Source organism: Xenopus laevis, chromosome 3L, assembly GCF_017654675.1.
Source record: "Xenopus laevis strain J_2021 chromosome 3L, Xenopus_laevis_v10.1, whole genome shotgun sequence".
NCBI lineage: Eukaryota > Metazoa > Chordata > Amphibia > Anura > Pipidae > Xenopus > Xenopus laevis.
In genome coordinates, this window is record NC_054375.1 from 7,064,845 (window position 1) to 7,080,757 (window position 15,913).

General features: G+C 44.0%; 1 protein-coding gene and 1 long non-coding RNA gene across 2 annotated transcripts; one reads left to right on the plus strand and one right to left on the minus strand.

The window, feature by feature from the left end:
* Window positions 1–1,148: 1,148 nt before the first annotated feature.
* LOC108704372 lies at window positions 1,149–2,584 on the plus strand. Its single transcript, XR_001933578.2, has 2 exons — window positions 1,149–1,927; window positions 2,422–2,584. It is a non-coding gene; the product is annotated as an uncharacterized LOC108704372 (long non-coding RNA).
* Window positions 2,585–4,339: 1,755 nt separating this feature from the next.
* Window positions 4,340–15,208, minus strand: parp12.L (poly(ADP-ribose) polymerase family member 12 L homeolog). The gene is made up of 12 exons (XM_018240842.2): window positions 14,154–15,208; window positions 12,732–12,867; window positions 11,008–11,299; window positions 10,789–10,875; window positions 10,027–10,147; window positions 9,353–9,521; window positions 9,088–9,208; window positions 6,535–6,631; window positions 6,343–6,421; window positions 6,111–6,241; window positions 5,827–5,978; window positions 4,340–5,688 (listed from the first exon to the last, which is right to left on the minus strand). Exons 1-12 carry the CDS (start codon window positions 14,447–14,449, stop codon window positions 5,420–5,422), a joined length of 1,950 nt encoding a protein of 649 aa, XP_018096331.1. The 5' UTR covers window positions 14,450–15,208; the 3' UTR covers window positions 4,340–5,419.
* Window positions 15,209–15,913: the final 705 nt, after the last annotated feature.

Genomic DNA, 15,913 nt, shown 5'->3' on the forward strand with positions numbered 1-15,913 from the left:
GAAGTCACTGAGGGGTTGTTCTGTAACCATATAAAGGCACAAGGCTGCAGAATCTTTAACATATTTTACATGAATTCCACTTAAGTGAGAAAAGCAGCTCTTTAGGCGCATCATTTTTTTGCAGTTTTACCCCAATATATGAGTGGATCTGTACAAGATAATCACATGATTACATGTGGGCTGCTTTGATTTTTTTGCCCGGGCTGCTTTTTACCACCAGTCCAGTCCACAGTGACTCCAGCATTTTAAATTGAGGTTTCACTGTATATCCACACAGTAATCAGTTCTGAGCTCCAGCCACTAGATGGCGAAATATCACTAACTGTATCACAATGACTACATGTATCTGAATGATTTGCCTTCTTCTTCTGATGCTGTCCAGCTTTCAAATGGGGGTCACTGACCCCAGCAACCAAAAAAACAATTGCTCTGCAAGGCTACAATTTTATTGTTTTTCTTACTTTAAATTACTTAACTTTCTATTCAGACCTCTCCTATGCATTTAAATCACTCCTTAGTTGCTACGGTAATTTGGACCCTAGCAACCTGATAGCTGCTGAAATTCCAAACTGGAAAGCTGCTGAACAAACAATGAAATTTAAAAAAAAAAACACACACACACAAATAATAAAAAAAATGCAGACATATTGCATCAGATCAATCTCAGATCAATCCTCTGTACATCAAAATAAAAGTTAACTGAAAGGCCAGTCCCATCCGGAGTGTTTTTTTTTTTACAGATTATTTCCCGTTTGTCATATACATAACTGATAGAACAATTAAGCAAATATGGCGAAATATCACTAACTGTATCACAATGACTACATGTATCTGAATGATTTGCCTTCTTCTTCTGATGCTGTCCCGCTTCAAATGGGGGTCACTGACCCCAGCAACCAAAAAAACAAATGCTCTTTGAGGCTACAATTTTATTGTTAGTGTTACTTTTAGTTACTTACCTTCCAATTCAGACTTCTTCAATGCATTCAAATCACTCCTTAGTTACTAGGGTAATTTGGACCCTAGCAACCCGATAGCTGCTGAAATTCCAAACTGGAAAGCTGCTGAACAAACAATGAAATTTAAAAAAAAAAAACACACACAAATAATAACTATGGCAGCATAGGCATTCCCCTGTACTAAGCACAATTCAGCAGGAACAGTCCCCTAAATTTGCTCATAGTCTGTACAGAGAGATCCCATAAAACTATGGCAGCATATACATTACAGTTATATTATGCATTTTTGGTCTCCGGGCACTAAAGGGACATTACTGAAATAGAGGAGGGTGCTTTATAGGGGAACTGGGGGTGCTATAGACAAAAACCTTTGGCAGAGGGGATTTGCTTGGCACAAAAATGGAGGGGCTAATGTTGCTTAACTACAGCTGACAGCATGCTTTAAACCTTTATAAAATATTGGGGTACACAGGGAGTTGTCCAGATATATTTTAGTAAGTCATAGTAGAGTAATAGTAGGGTTATATGCCGTAGAATCCAGTACCTTAATGCCAAGACTAGGTGCTTTCACCCACATTTGGTACGGTCCAATATACACTTATTGGGCCCCATGTGACTTTAGTGTGGGTGACATCATTAACTGACAAGTGACACAACTGTTACAGAGGAGCATTTACCTGCCGAGCATTTCCAGCAACTCCCTCAGACCCAGAAGCCTCTTTGTCAGAACCAAAACCAGAAAATGAGCAAAGTGAGTGGCGGGTCCAGAAGAACCAGGGCAAGGAGGCCAATGAGCAACCGGAGAGGAAGGCGCAGCCAAAGTGCAGCTCACCGTAGCCGTGCTCAGCGCCGCAGGAGGAGAACTGGTACCACTAGACGGGCCAGAACCAGTACAGCCAGACGGGCCAGAACCAGAACAGCCAGAAGATCTGATCTCACCAGAATGATGGCAAGAGACTATGGCTCAGGTATGTTTCTTATAGACAGGTTTCTCCCTAGAGCTGCTTGTATTGCAGATACAGAAATCTCAGATCACAGCTATAGGATGTACCCAGTCTGTAGTGTAGATTTGTTTTCCCTTTATTTAGGGTTTGAAGCCCATTTTTGGTTGATTTCGGTGCTTTCCTGCAGCAGCCTCCTCATTGGTACCGTTTGTCAGTTGTACATTTGAAATGTCTGCCTCAATAGTGATGAGTCCCAGTCTCTCCCTTTTTATTCTCTGCACTGGTGGTTGTGACTCCTGAAAAAGTCATGCAGTCATGTTACATTTTTCAGGAGTCAGAAATAAAATAAGGAAGGGGAGCTACAGTAGCAAGCATTATATATACATTTATAGCATAGAGACATAGATTGTAGCAAACAGCTCTGTCACTAGGGGGCGCTATTGTACAACTCTGGATTTACTTGTAGCTGTGACTGATTGAACTGAAGTCTCACACTGATTCTGGTTTCTTTCTTACAGATTATCGCAGTTAAACCACTGAGGAGCCTGCGGGGTCCCCACTCCCATGAGCCATGAGACGCTGTGATCTGCTGCTGTGGCTGCTGCGCAACATCCAAAGTCCACATCAATGAAATCACCTCTGTTCCCCACCAAACAGCACAAATAAAACTGACAAAGCAAATGCAGCTTGTGTTACTCACTCATTTCATACCCTAAAGGGGAAAGTAAATCCAAAAATAAAATGTTTGGCTAATGAAATAAAACATATTTCCATTTAAGAAATAAACACAGCTTATAGGGGGCAATGGGTGGGACTAGAACTCTGATGGAAGCTGGTAGTTTGGGACTCCAGCAGTGGGTGAAACTTGAACACTATGAGGGGATTGGGAACAGAGTCTGGGACTCCAGCAGTGGGTGGCCCAGCCCGCCCTCAAACCTAATTGGCTCCGGCTTCCTCTGAACCCAATTGGCCCGCCCTCCCCCAAATCCGATTGGCCCAGCCCACCACTGAACCCTACTGGCCTATCCCCAAATGGGCAGCCATCATTCCAGCCTCCAGGACAGAGAGAGAGACTACTGCTGCTGCTGCTGTACTGCCCCACAGCACGACCCCTCTCCCCCCCTTAACTGGCTGGGGACTGTGTGTGCTTGTGTTGGTTGGAGACATCACACAGTTCATCAAGATCAGACTGACTGCTGCTCTGCTGCGCCTCCATCTATTTGGTAAAGTTTAACTCACTCACTGACTGCTCAGTGCTCACTCAAGTCAACTCTCAGTGAGTGTGTCTGTGAGTGTGTGTCTGTGAGTGTGTGTCTGTCTGAGTGTGTGTCTGTGAGTGTGTGTATGTGAGTGTGTGTCTGTGAGTGTGTGTCTGTCTGAGTGTGTGTCTGTCTGAGTGTGTCTGAGTGTGTCTGTGAGTGTGTGTCTGTGAGTGTGTCTGTGAGTGTGTGTCTGTGAGTGTGTGTCTGTGAGTGTGTGTCTGTCTGAGTGTGTCTGAGTGTGTCTGTGAGTGTGTGTCTGTGAGTGTGTCTGTGAGTGTGTGTCTGTGAGTGTGTGTCTGTGAGTGTGTGTCTGTGAGTGTGTGTCTGTGAGCGTGTGTCTGTCTGAGTGTGTCTGTCTGAGTGTGTGTCTGTCTGAGTGTGTGTCTGTCTGAGTATGTCTGTGAGTGTGTGTCTGTGAGTGTGTGTCTGTGAGTGTGTGTCTGACTGTCAAGTCAACTCTCAGTGTGTGTGTCTGTGAGTGTGTCTGTGTGTGTCTGTCTGAGTGTGTCTGTCTGAGTGTGTGTCTGTCTGAGTGTGTCTTCAAGCGTGTGTCTGTCTGTGTCTGTCTGAGTGTGTGTCTGTCTGAGTGTGTGTCTGTCTGAGTATGTCTGTGAGTGTGTGTCTGACTGTGTGTGTCTGACTGTGTGTGTCTGTCTGAGTGTGTGTCTGTCTGAGTGTGTGTCTGTCTGAGTATGTCTGTGAGTGTGTGTCTGACTGTGTGTGTCTGACTGTGTGTGTCTGTCTGAGTGTGTGTCTGTCTGTGAGTGTGTGTCTGAGTGTGTGTCTGTCTGAGTGTGTGTCACTCAAACACTGTGAGGGAAGTGGTAGGGTTTCTGTAACTCAAGGGGGCTCATTTATAAACACTGGGAAAATTTGCACCTGGGCAGTAACCCATAGCAACCAATCAGTGAGTGGCTTTTTTCAGCCAGCTGCAGCTTGAGCAATGTAAGCAGGCTTCTGATTGGTTGCCATGGGATACTGCCCAGGTGCAAATTAGCCCAGTGTTTATAAATGAGCCCCAAGGAGTGTGTGGGGTTAGAACACTTTGAGGGGGAAGGGACAGGAAGCCTGTGACTCAAGCAGTGGGTGGGACTAAACACTCTGATTGCAGCTTACAATGAAAGTGCCAGGAAATCATTGCAAATAACAAAGGACAGAAATATACAGAGGTACATATAGCACAAAAATGTTTATTAGCAAGAATTCAAAGCTGAAAAGCAAAGCGCACAATGCTATTTAGTATACTGGTTTAATAAACTTAAATCAGTATTACAGTAATATTATATTAAGGCAATTTGGCATACATTTACTAAATCAGTGCTTTTTTTTTTTTTTTATTGTGTTAAAGAATTCTCCCTGGGTTCAGTAAAGCCAGACCTCAAAAATGCTTTAAATCTACACAGTGCTCAGTGCTGACCTCCAGCCACTAGATGGCGCATTGTCAATAACCTGTATCACAATGACTACGTGTTCTGCCTATATTAGCAGTACCTCCGTTGTGCGCTACAAATGTTACACCTCCATCCTGGTGCTATTTATTGTCCTTGACTTTGTAGTGACTTAGAACGGGGCGGATTGCTCATCATTTGCACCAAAATCGAGTCAGTAAATGGTGAACAAATTAGACGAGGGTAGTTTGACCTGCACAGTCCAATAAAGCCTTAGTAGTTTAGAAAATTCTCCTGGCACTAAAAAACAAAATATAAACTTTAGCAAATATCATGGCACAGAGGCGCTGAGATGGAGAATCAAGCAGAATTGAACTTGAAATAATAGAAACTGAATGCAACATTGACCACACAGCAATAGGGTTTAGGTGCCACCAGCTAGAAAGCCAGGGCAGACCAGTCTGGTATGTTTGGGGTCCTTTAGGCTGATCTCTTGGGAACCTAGTAATATTACTGGATTTGGTTTAGGCCTGCAAATATTTTCAAGGAGAACTAAAGCTCACCTAAAAAAGTAGGGCATAAAAGTTGCACATTATGTTTTGGGGGTTCTGTACCACCACACGGCAACCATGGCCCTTTAGCAGGGAAGATCTGTGCCCTTGAATATGCCTTCTCCCCAGTAGTACCCCACTTTCATTTCACATTCATTTTCAAAGTTTAGTTCTCCTTTAACCTAAACTTCCAGCATCCCCCATGACACACAGCAAGTTCCCCCAAAAAAACATTGGTTACCATAGAACCTTAAAATGTAGGGATTGGGTTCAAAGGGGTGACAATCTAATCTGTCCGTGCTCAGAGATTAAATCTCATTTATCAGAGTACTTGATCAGGTATTCGGGGTAGATCTGGTGCTTCTCAAAAATCACAAAGATCGAGGGGTTACTCTTGCTGTCCACGCAGCTGTCATAGAAGGAGGTGGAGCGAAATTCAGATTTGGAAGGGGGTCGCAGGTAAGAGGAGTGTCCACGGGTGAAATTCCCCACTAGCACCCGGGCCACGAACATGATGTTTGCTTGGGAACTCGAGCGTTTGCAGTAGTTGTGGGAATACGAGGAATCTCGGGCGAAATAGCTGCCTGTAGGGGAGGAAACACTCAGTATCAGTAGATCAGTACAATTAAAGGGAACGTTGACCTCAGGCTCATGAAGATCAACAACTGTCTCTGCCTATGCTCCCTGCCTTTGAAATGTTGGGCACAGATGCTATTCCTCACCTTTCCCATACGCCGTTCCATGAACCCCGCAGATGCGCCAGTCAAAGTTCTGCTGACAAATGGCATCGATCAGTTTGACTTTGGTGCCGTGGAAAAGTTGACGCTCCTCTGGGTCTTTCCCCTCGTTTAATTTCTTCATCTGCTCCTTTTGCCTGTGTAGACAAACCCACCTTAGATATCTCCCCATGGTGGCATCTAACCTTTTCTGTATAATCGATAAACATCCAGTTCTTCTCCAGCAACTCCACCTTGAGTTGTTTTTATAGAAGTTGCGTCTCACTCACCACTGATAGACCTCCCAGAGTGCCAGGTTCTGAATGCGTTCGATGCTGTGGATGCGGATAGTCCTCAATGTACGACAAAACATGGCTTCTATCTTGCTGTACTCTTCAGACAACGGAGAGAGCAGAACCAACTGTGAAGGACACAGAGAAAATATCAAGATGGGACAACAAAGACTCAAGAGTCAATAGAGGAGGACAATTAGGATGGTCATGGGATCATCATGTGACTTACCTTGTATCCTAAGTCCGGCGTCTGCCCTTTGTCCCAATGTTCTGGTGTGTTTTTATCCTCCTTTGAGGGTTCTGATGTGCTGTAACACAGGAGGAATTGGATCACAACCCACAATTGAAGTCTAAGCTCAACCTATGACCCAATTCAGCAGGAAAGAGAGGTTATAAATCCACTTCCTCTATCCCAACCCACCTGGATCTCTTCTTCTTCACATCCTTGCCTGATACAAACACGGGCCTCCTGCAGACCCTCCTCTTCGTCTCATACTGCAAGTTCCTCTGCACCATATCTACAACAGACAGGTTGTATATGTAATATCTGGGAAATATGTATGAGCTTTTTATTGGTTTTTAAGCTGTTAAAGGTATGATTCACCTCAAAGTTAACTTTTACTATGTTATAGAATGGCTAATTCTAAGCAACTTTTCAAATGGCCTTCATTTTTTAATTTTTATAATTATTTGCCTTCTTCTTCCAACTGTTTCCAGCTTTCAAATGGGGGTCTGTGACCCCATCTAAAAAACAAGTGCTCTGTAAAGCTACAAATGTATCATTATTGCTATTTTTAATTACTCAGGCCCTCTTCTATTCATATGCCAGTGTCTTATTCAAATCAATGCATGGTTGCTAGGGTAATTTGGGCTATAACAACCAGATTGCTGAAATTACAAACTGGAGAGCTATTGAATAAAAAGCCAAATAACACAAATAGTAAAAAATGAAATCCAATCATACATGGTCTCATACATGAAGTCAAAGGTGAGCTGAAACCTAAAATAGAAAAGATTAGTTATAATGAAAAGATCATACCTTTAATTGCCCTTTAAAGTGGTGGTTCAGGTTAACTTTCAGTATGTCGTAGAATGGCTAATTCTAAGCAACTTTTCAATAGGCTTTCATTTTTTTCTTTTTTATTGTTTTTGAATTATTTGCCTTCTTCCGACTCTTTCCAGCTTTCCAATGGGGGTCGCCCACCCCCATCAAAAAACAAATACTATAATAAGTTACTGCTACTTTTTATTACTCATCTTTCTATCCAGGCCTCTCCTATTTCTTTTCCAGTCTTTTATTCAAACCAGTGCATGGTTGCTAGGGGAATTTGGACCCCAGCAACCAGATGGCTGAAATTGCAAACTGGGGAGCTGCTGAATAAAAAGCAAAATAACACGCTCTGCATCATACTAAAAGTTAATTTAAAGGTGTACAACCCCTTTTAAAGAGTAAATATAGCCCTAGATTAATAATTAATATTGAATTAGGGTGAAGAATGGTTTAATAAACTTGGACTGTTTTAGGACTATGGGAGGAGAGCAGTCTCAATGAGGCTTCTTTACAGAGGGGCTGGCGTTATATACCCATAACATGACTGGAAGCCCCTTGCAGTAGCATGGGTTCTTTTATAGATAGCAATAAGTGGGGTAGAAAATACAGAATTTAAATGGAAGACCTTGGAGGGTGCCGTCTGTCCATTCTTCAAATGTAAGAGCAGCCCTGTACAACTACAACCCCCCACTTAATGTTACTTTAAAGGGAAATCCCCATGGTGCTTCTCTGTACAGAAAAGGAAGAGCTCTCGTACACCCGTGCTTATCAAATAAGTGTAGAGGTAGAGTTGCTTGGTGCTCAGTGATAGAGATAACGACAATCTCTAATAATCCGTAGAAAGCAAGGCACTGGCACACAAGGCCGTTGTTGCAAGTAAAACCTTGCAAATTTTTTAATTGCACTTAAAACATTTGCAAGGTTTTACCTACAACAGCCTTGTGTGCCAGTGCCTTGCTTTCTACTGTTTCTCTGTACAGGCTATGAACAAATATTGGGGCTGTTCCTGCTGAATTGTGCTTAGTACAGGGGAATCCCTATGTTGCCATAGTTTTATGGGATCTCTCTGTACAGACTATGAGCAAACTTAGGGGGCTGTTCCTGCTGAATTGTGCTTAGTACAGGGGAATACCTATGTTCCATTGTTTTATGGGATCTCTTTGTACAGACTATGAGCAAATTTAGGGGGCTGTTCCTGCTGAATTGTGCTTAGTACAGGGGAATACCTATGCTGCCATAGTTTTATGGGATCTCTCTGTACATTCTATGAGCAAACTTAGGGGACTGTTCCTGCTGAATTGTGCTTAGTACAGGGAATACCTATGATGCCATAGTTTTATGGGATCTCTCTGTACAGACTATGAGCAAACGTAGGGGGCTGTTCCTGCTGAATTGTGCTTAGTACAGGGGAATACCTATGTTCCATTGTTTTATGGGGTCTCTTTGTACAGACTATGAGCAAATTTAGGGGGCTGTTCCTGCTGAATTGTGCTTAGTACAGGGGAATACCTATGTTCCATTGTTTTATGGGGTCTCTTTGTACAGACTATGAGCAAATTTAGGGGGCTGTTCCTGCTGAATTGTGCTTAGTACAGGGAATACCTATGTTCCATTGTTTTATGGGATCTCTTTGTACAGACTATGAGCAAATTTAGGGGGCTGTTCCTGCTGAATTGTGCTTAGTACAGGGGAATACCTATGCTGCCATAGTTTTATGGGATCTCTCTGTACAGACTATGAGCAAACTTAGGGGCTGTTCCTGCAGAAGCCATACCCATATGGTTTCATTTTGCCCCTTTCTAGATGGCGAGACCCAACTAAGTGACATCACTAGATGAGTGATGAAGTCATGTACCCTGATGTGTTAGCCAACTTAAGAACAATGTAGTTTCATGCAAGGCTGGATCTGCAAAGAGAACACACTTTTAAAACTCAGTGAATATTTGTGTTTTCCAGCCTTAAATTTGACATCCGCTGTTTGGTTAGACTGATAGAAGTTCTCCAGGTCACTGCTGCAGATGGTGGAATTAGCATGGCGGTCACTCTGTACGGAGAAAGAAACATTCGGATTAGTCTAATTTCTTGCTAGCAAGGCCCTTGGTGCACGGGATGAGAGGGGTCCCTGGGCCTACAAAAGAACAGCCACAAGTCTTAAGAAAGGTTTACTTTCCCTTTAAACGGGTCTCACCTCTGTCCCGTATTCGACCCACTTGTTGTATTCATCCATCCAGTACCATTTCCAGTCTGTGGTGAAGACAAAGTGCGGAGGTTTCGATGCTGAGGATGGAGTGGAAAGGCGTTTCACCTTATTGGACTGGTAAGTCATGGCTTCAAAGTCCAAATTCACCAACACAGCTCTGGGAAGAAACAATAGTGAGGTTGGTTTTGCCATATTGATTCCCTTAGACAGTACAGTATGAGGGTATAGCTTATTGTGTGCCCAGAACATTCCTTCTCTGTATATTTGTATTTATACATATGGGAGGAGGAGGTGCCATATTGATTCCCTTAGACAGTACAGTATGAGGGTATAGCTTATTGTGTGCCCAGAACATTCCTTCTCTGTATATTTGTATTTATACATATGGGAGGAGGTGCCATATTGATTCCCTTAGACAGTACAGTATGAGGGTATAGCTTATTGTGTGCCCAGAACATTCCTTCTCTGTATATTTGTATTTATACATATGGGAGGAGGTGCCATATTGATTCCCTTAGACAGTACAGTATGAGGGTATGGCTTATTGTGTGCCCAGAACACTCCTTATTTGCATTAATACATTTGGGTTGGAGCTAAAATGTATGCTTTTTCCAATAGTTCTATGATTGTTAATGGAGAATACTTTGGGGGTTCAGCAGTACCTGCTGTTGGGGTCACAATATGATTTCTCAATCATTTCCATGTTATCCAAGTCCTTCCAGGTGCCATTGGTATAGACTTGCCATCGGTAGGGCAGGTGGAAATGTTCCCGCACGCATTTTTCTGAAACAGAAATGCTTTCAGAACAAAGTACCCCCTACTGTAAATGATAAGGATATTAGAAGTCACTGAGGGGTTGTTCTGTGACCATATAAAGGCACAAGGCTGCAGACTGAGTTATACAGGGAATTCTGAGTATCACTCATGTATTATAAGGTATAATGTACCCCCTACTGTAAATGATAAGGATATTAGAAGTCACTGAGGGGTTGTTCTGTGACCATATAAAGACACAAGGCTGCAGGCTGAGTTATACAGGGAACTCTGAGTATCACTCATGTATTATAAGGGATAACGTACCCCCTACTGTAAATGATAAGGATATTAGAAGTCACTGAGGGGTTGTTCTGTGACCATATAAAGGCACAAGGCTGCAGGCTGAGTTATACAGGGATCTCTGAGTATAACTCATGTATTATAAGGGGTAATGTACCCCCTACTGTAAATGATAAGGATAAATATAGTTTATGGCTCTAATGTATTATAAAGAGGTGAAGTTCAGATAAAAGCTTAGATGGCAGAGAGGTAAAGGCTTTTAGAGTGGCTAATACTTATCTGTGGGCTGTGAGTGCAGTAGAGGTGTGGGACCCTGATACAGACATGCTGTAGGTAAGGGGGGTACAAAATGATCATAAAACTCTCACCTTTGAAGCTGCAGCTGTTGCGGATAAAGTACAGACAGATCTCCTCTATTTCCTGGGATGTTCCAGACTTAGAGGGTCCGGGTTTGGCTGCAGCGAGAGAGCAGAGGTCAGAACAGTCTAGTCTTGTGCTGTCACTGCTATAGGGAACCTGTTAAAGGACAGCGGGGAAGACTTTCTCATCAATACAAAGGATTCCAACTGACAACAAGCCAAACTTACTCTTTTTTTCTGCTGATTTTACAACATTTCGTGGGGGTCTATCACAGCTGCTCTTGAGGGTATGGGCATTCGTGTAGGTTTCTAGAAGCCCCGGCAAAAGGCTGTCGCTTAATTGCCACTTTGTCAGCTTCTTTAAAGTCTCCTCCTCGCTGAGGTCATGGCACCTCTTGCATTTCTCCCCAAACTTGCAGTCTCCCTGCAGGAAATGCTGACACACGTGCAGCTTGTTGCACTTGTTCTTATACGTGCAGGAACCGTGGGGCCCGTCTCCTCGATTATAATGTGAGCAGATCTGAGACACAGGAGGGAGAAATGGTTACACTTCTTATTAATCCCCAGCAAACTTAGGGGGCTGTTCCTGCTGAATTGTGCTTAGTACAGGGGAATACCTATGCTGTCATAGTTTTATGGGATCTCTCTGTACAGACTATGAGCAAACTTAGGGACTGTTCCTGCTGAATTGTGCTTAGTACAGGGAATACCTATGCTGCCATAGTTTTATGGGATCTTTCTATACAGACTATGAGCAAACTTAGGGGCTGTTCCTGCTGAATTGTGCTTAGCACAGGTAGGGTTGCCACCTTTTATAAAAAATTTTACCGGCTGCTGGGGGGCGGGGCCTCAAATGGGCGGGTGTGACATCAAAAGGGGCGGACGTGATGTCAAAAGGGGCGTGGCCACACAACAGAGACCCGCGGACGCTAGAAGAGGCAAAAAAAAAGGTAAATTGTAGGGGATTGGGGGCAGGCCGAGGGCTCCTTTTGATCGTATTACAAATTTACCGGCAGCTACATTGCCGGTAAATTTGTAAATCCGGCCCCGGCCTTGACAGGTATTTTACCGGCTAGGCCGGTAAAATACCGGCCGGGTGGCAACCCTAAGCACAGGGAATACCTATGCTGCCATAGTTTTATGAGATCTCTCTGTACAGACTATGAGCAAACTTTGGGGCTGTTCCTGCTGAATTGTGCTTAGTGCAGGGGAATACCTATGCTGCCATACTTTTATGGGACCTCTCTGTACAGAATATGAGCAAACTTAGGGGACTGTTCCTGCTGAATTGTGCTTAGTACAGAGGAATACCTATGCTGTCATAGATTTATGGGATCTCTCTGTACAGAATATGAGCAAACTTAGGGGCTGTTCCTGCTGAATTGTGCTTAGTACAGGGAATACTAATGCTGCCATAGTTTTATGGGATCTCTCTGTACAGACTATGAGCAAACTTAGGGGCTGTTCCTGCTGAATTGTGCTTAGTACAGAGGAATACCTATGCTGCCATAGTTTTATGGGATCTCTCTCTACAGAATATGAGCAAACTTAGGGGACTGTTCCTGCTGAATTGTGCTTAGTACAGGGAATACCTATGCTGTCATAGTTTTATGGGATCTCTCTGTACAGACTATGAGCAAACTTAGGGGCTGATCCTGCTGAATTGTGCTTAGTACAGGGAATACCTATGCTGCCATAGTTTTATGGGATCTCTCTGTACAGACTATGAGCAAACTTAGGGGACTGTTCCTGCTGAATTGTGCTTAGTACAGGGAATACCTATGCTGCCATAATTTTATGGGATCTCTCTGTATGAGAGATGAAACTAAGAGGGTGCTCTTTGTTAGGGGATTATATTGCATAAATTTTTTTTAAAAAAGAGAGACTTTATTTCCCCTTTAAACAATTTCAGGCAGAAATTGCCATAAAGTTCTTCCATGCAATGTACTTACATCAGGCAGCAGGTTGGGGTCATTCTGTAACAGAAGTTGCCGCAGCTCATCGATGGGCATAGAGTCCAGATGAAATTTCTGAAGCACCGAGAGGTTGTGGCCGTTTCGGATGCAGTGATTAAATTTACAAGGGGATCTGCAGAGGCAAAACAGTGATTACAAATATATTATGTTTCATGGAGCTGTGATCCTTCACTCTGCTTTATGCTTGTGGGCTTAATCCTTCCCCCAGCTGTTAGCTGGACAGTTTAGATTGGGGGATATTATTATCAGACATCAGAAGGGGGGGATATAGTGCTGTTTAGGGAGCTGGGCGATCACAGATTCTGATTGGAGGGGGAGGGTATTTTTAAACATAAACGTGTTTCGTAAATCAGTCCCATTGGGGCAGAACCGCACAGCTATTACAGGGCAGACATTGTTTTCAGCGGCACCTAGCAACTAACTGCAACTATAAACATCAAACAGTTTCGGTAAGAGATTTCCTTGTGGCCTTCGGCATTGGCAATGTGATTTTAAAGGGGAAATAACCCTAGTGAAAGAATAAGTCCATATAATATTCCAATATACAATCATTTAAAGATTTTAATGTCTCTCAAAGTTTTGCACTGCTGGTTCTGGCTCTTGGATCAATGTAGCAGAAGTTCATTTGCCTCTAGGTCTATTTATCAGCTGTTTTTTTTTTTTTTTTAGATCCACCAGGGCAGAGAAAATTAAAGTAGGCATACGCCGAATCCAGGTTTCGGTTCCGAATCTTTGTGCTTGTACGAATTGAAAATTCCATATGTAAATTAGGGGGGAAGGAATCACATGACTTTTCGTCACAAAACAAGAAAGTAAAAAAATGTTTTCCACTTTTTCCTTTCCCTCCTCTAATTTGCATATGCAAATTCGGGTTCAGTATTCGGCTGAATCTTTCACAAAGGATTCGGGGATTCAGCCGAATCCCAAATAGTGGATTCAGTGTATCCCTAATTTAAAGGTACCAGTGAAAGCTGAAGCAGTGGTACAGGCAGATACATTAGAAAGCTTTAAGAAAGGGTCGGATGCCTTTTTTGAAAAAAAAAAAAAAGAAATCGTAATTCTAAGCAAGTTCCAACATTGGTTCCACTGATTAATTAATATCATGTTCCTTCCTGCACTACTGGTTCTGACTGTTGAAGCAAAAGCCAGCTCCCGCCTTGTGCAAAGTAGAAATGCCAGGCCAGGCCCTTCAGTTGTTGTCGAGCTACAACTCCCAGCACTTCCACGGTTGTCAGTGGGTGCTGGGAGTTCTGATTCCACAACAGCAGCGGGTTGGGCATCACTTATGTAAAGTGTTACTGTTGCCGTTGGTAACACAGTTAGTGGCACATACAATTTAATACAAATAGAGGACTTGGCTGGCAGCAATCCAGTGCCCATAGCCCTGGCCCCACTCACCTGTTGCAGCTGCCCAGTATGTAGAAGCGGCACAGATGGAGTTGACCACAATCCCCGGCACATTTGGGGGTTTGGCATAAGCGCAAATCACTGCGATACACAGCCACTTTCTGGTCACCTTCCTGGACCCGCAACACCAAGCTGCGGCCTTCCTCCACCTCCACCAGTCTCTCCAGTTGCTGGCCATTTAGCCCCAGTGAGTGGCCCAGCTGCCCCAGCTCCATGCTGCCCCCTGCTGAACAAAGCCGGCGAGACAGTCGCGCAGTGTGGACCATGATCAACTGATTTGTCCACATGTGAAATGATGGTGATGCCCCCTGCAGCCTTGTTCCGTCTCTCTGTATAGCAGGTTTGTTTTTTTTTGTTTTTTAATTTCTTTTCTTTTTTTCTTTCTGTATTGGTTCCGTGGCTTTCCCTGGATTTCTCCAGATCTCCAGGACTCTCCTGTCCTTGATTCCTTTTTTACTTGTCTATGTTTGATCTTTCCTCCCTCCTCTTCTGTTCCTCCTCTCCCTGCATTCACTACTCGCTCTCTGCAGTTATTTCTTCTTTCCCTGCCACAATGTCTCTATTTCTGATCCGTTGATTCTTCCGTCCTTGCTCTGTATTATCCCCAGAGTAACTTTGCCCGTCTCTCTGCCCCTTGCCTGTCTCTTGCTTCCCAGCAGTCTATTCACTTATTATGATTCTGACTTCCGAGCTCTATCCATCTCCTCCTCCTCCCCCTCCTCCTGGGGAGTGAAAGAGAATAGAAACTGAAAGTAACAGGAGAAAAGAAACTTGGTATTTCCCACAAACCATGGGGCACAATTATTTATTCTTTATAAAAACACTGGTGCTTCTTTTCTGTTTTTTTTGTAAATTCTGTGTCCCACAATACTTATCCCCAGACCTAAGTTGGTAACAACTTCCCAAGAGCCATCAAACTTCATCAGTTTTTCCCAGACAGGCAGATCAGAGCCCTGGGATAGACTCCAACATATCCTTGGCCCTCGTCATCTGGTCCTTGGTTGGGCTTGACTCCCTCCAGTTGCTGATCCTTCACATCCCTGATCCCTTGATCTGAGATCTGGCTGGTCCTGGGTTGGGGACAGAAGCATAACTAGAGGGGGGAGGGCCCTGGCGCAGGACGCACAGCCGGGCCCCCGCCCCCCTCCGTACACCCGGAAACTGTCCGGGAATATGCACCGCACAGCGGCGTGCGGACTGCGTGGACTGCCGGGGGGCCCTGAGGGGGTGCGGGCCCTGGCCCACTCGCACCCCCTGCTCCCCCGGTAGTTCCACCACTGGTTGGGGATTCCTCTGATCCCTGCATTCTGATACTTTGTACTTAGCAACTTTTTTAGTTGGTCTTCATTTTTGAGTTTTGAAATTAGTTCTGCCTTATTCCAGCTTTCAAATGGGGGTCACTGACCCTGGCAGTCAAAAAAAGAAAAAAGATTGCTCTGTAAGGCTACAGTTTTGTTGTTGCATTTTATTCCATATATTTCGATTCAGCTCCTCTCCTGTTCATCTTCCAGTCTCATTCACATCACTGACTGAATTCCAGACTGAAGAGCTGCTAAACTTAAACAGGGTCAAACTGGACCAGCAGATACTAGAAGAAAACCTGATGGACCCCGGGGAGTCGGAAACAAGGGGCGGAGAGGGATGCAAGTGGGGGAGAGGGACTCAAGGAGGGGAGAGGGACGCAAGGGGAGGAGACGGACGCAAGGAGGCAAGAGGGATTCAAGGGGGGGAGAGGAACGCAAGTGGGGGAG

Excerpts from the sequence above, each read along its gene's own strand:
- parp12.L (XM_018240842.2), bottom strand. The coding sequence starts at position 14,449 with ATGTGGACAAATCAGTTGATCATGGTCCACACTGCGCGACTGTCTCGC. Across the intron at positions 6,632-9,087 it reads ATATTCACTGAGTTTTAAAA|ATATGGTGCAGAGGAACTTG; the intron begins GTGTGTTCTCTT and ends TGTCTGTTGTAG. Across the intron at positions 5,689-5,826 it reads TGGAACGGCGTATGGGAAAG|GCAGCTATTTCGCCCGAGAT; the intron begins GTGAGGAATAGC and ends CCTCCCCTACAG.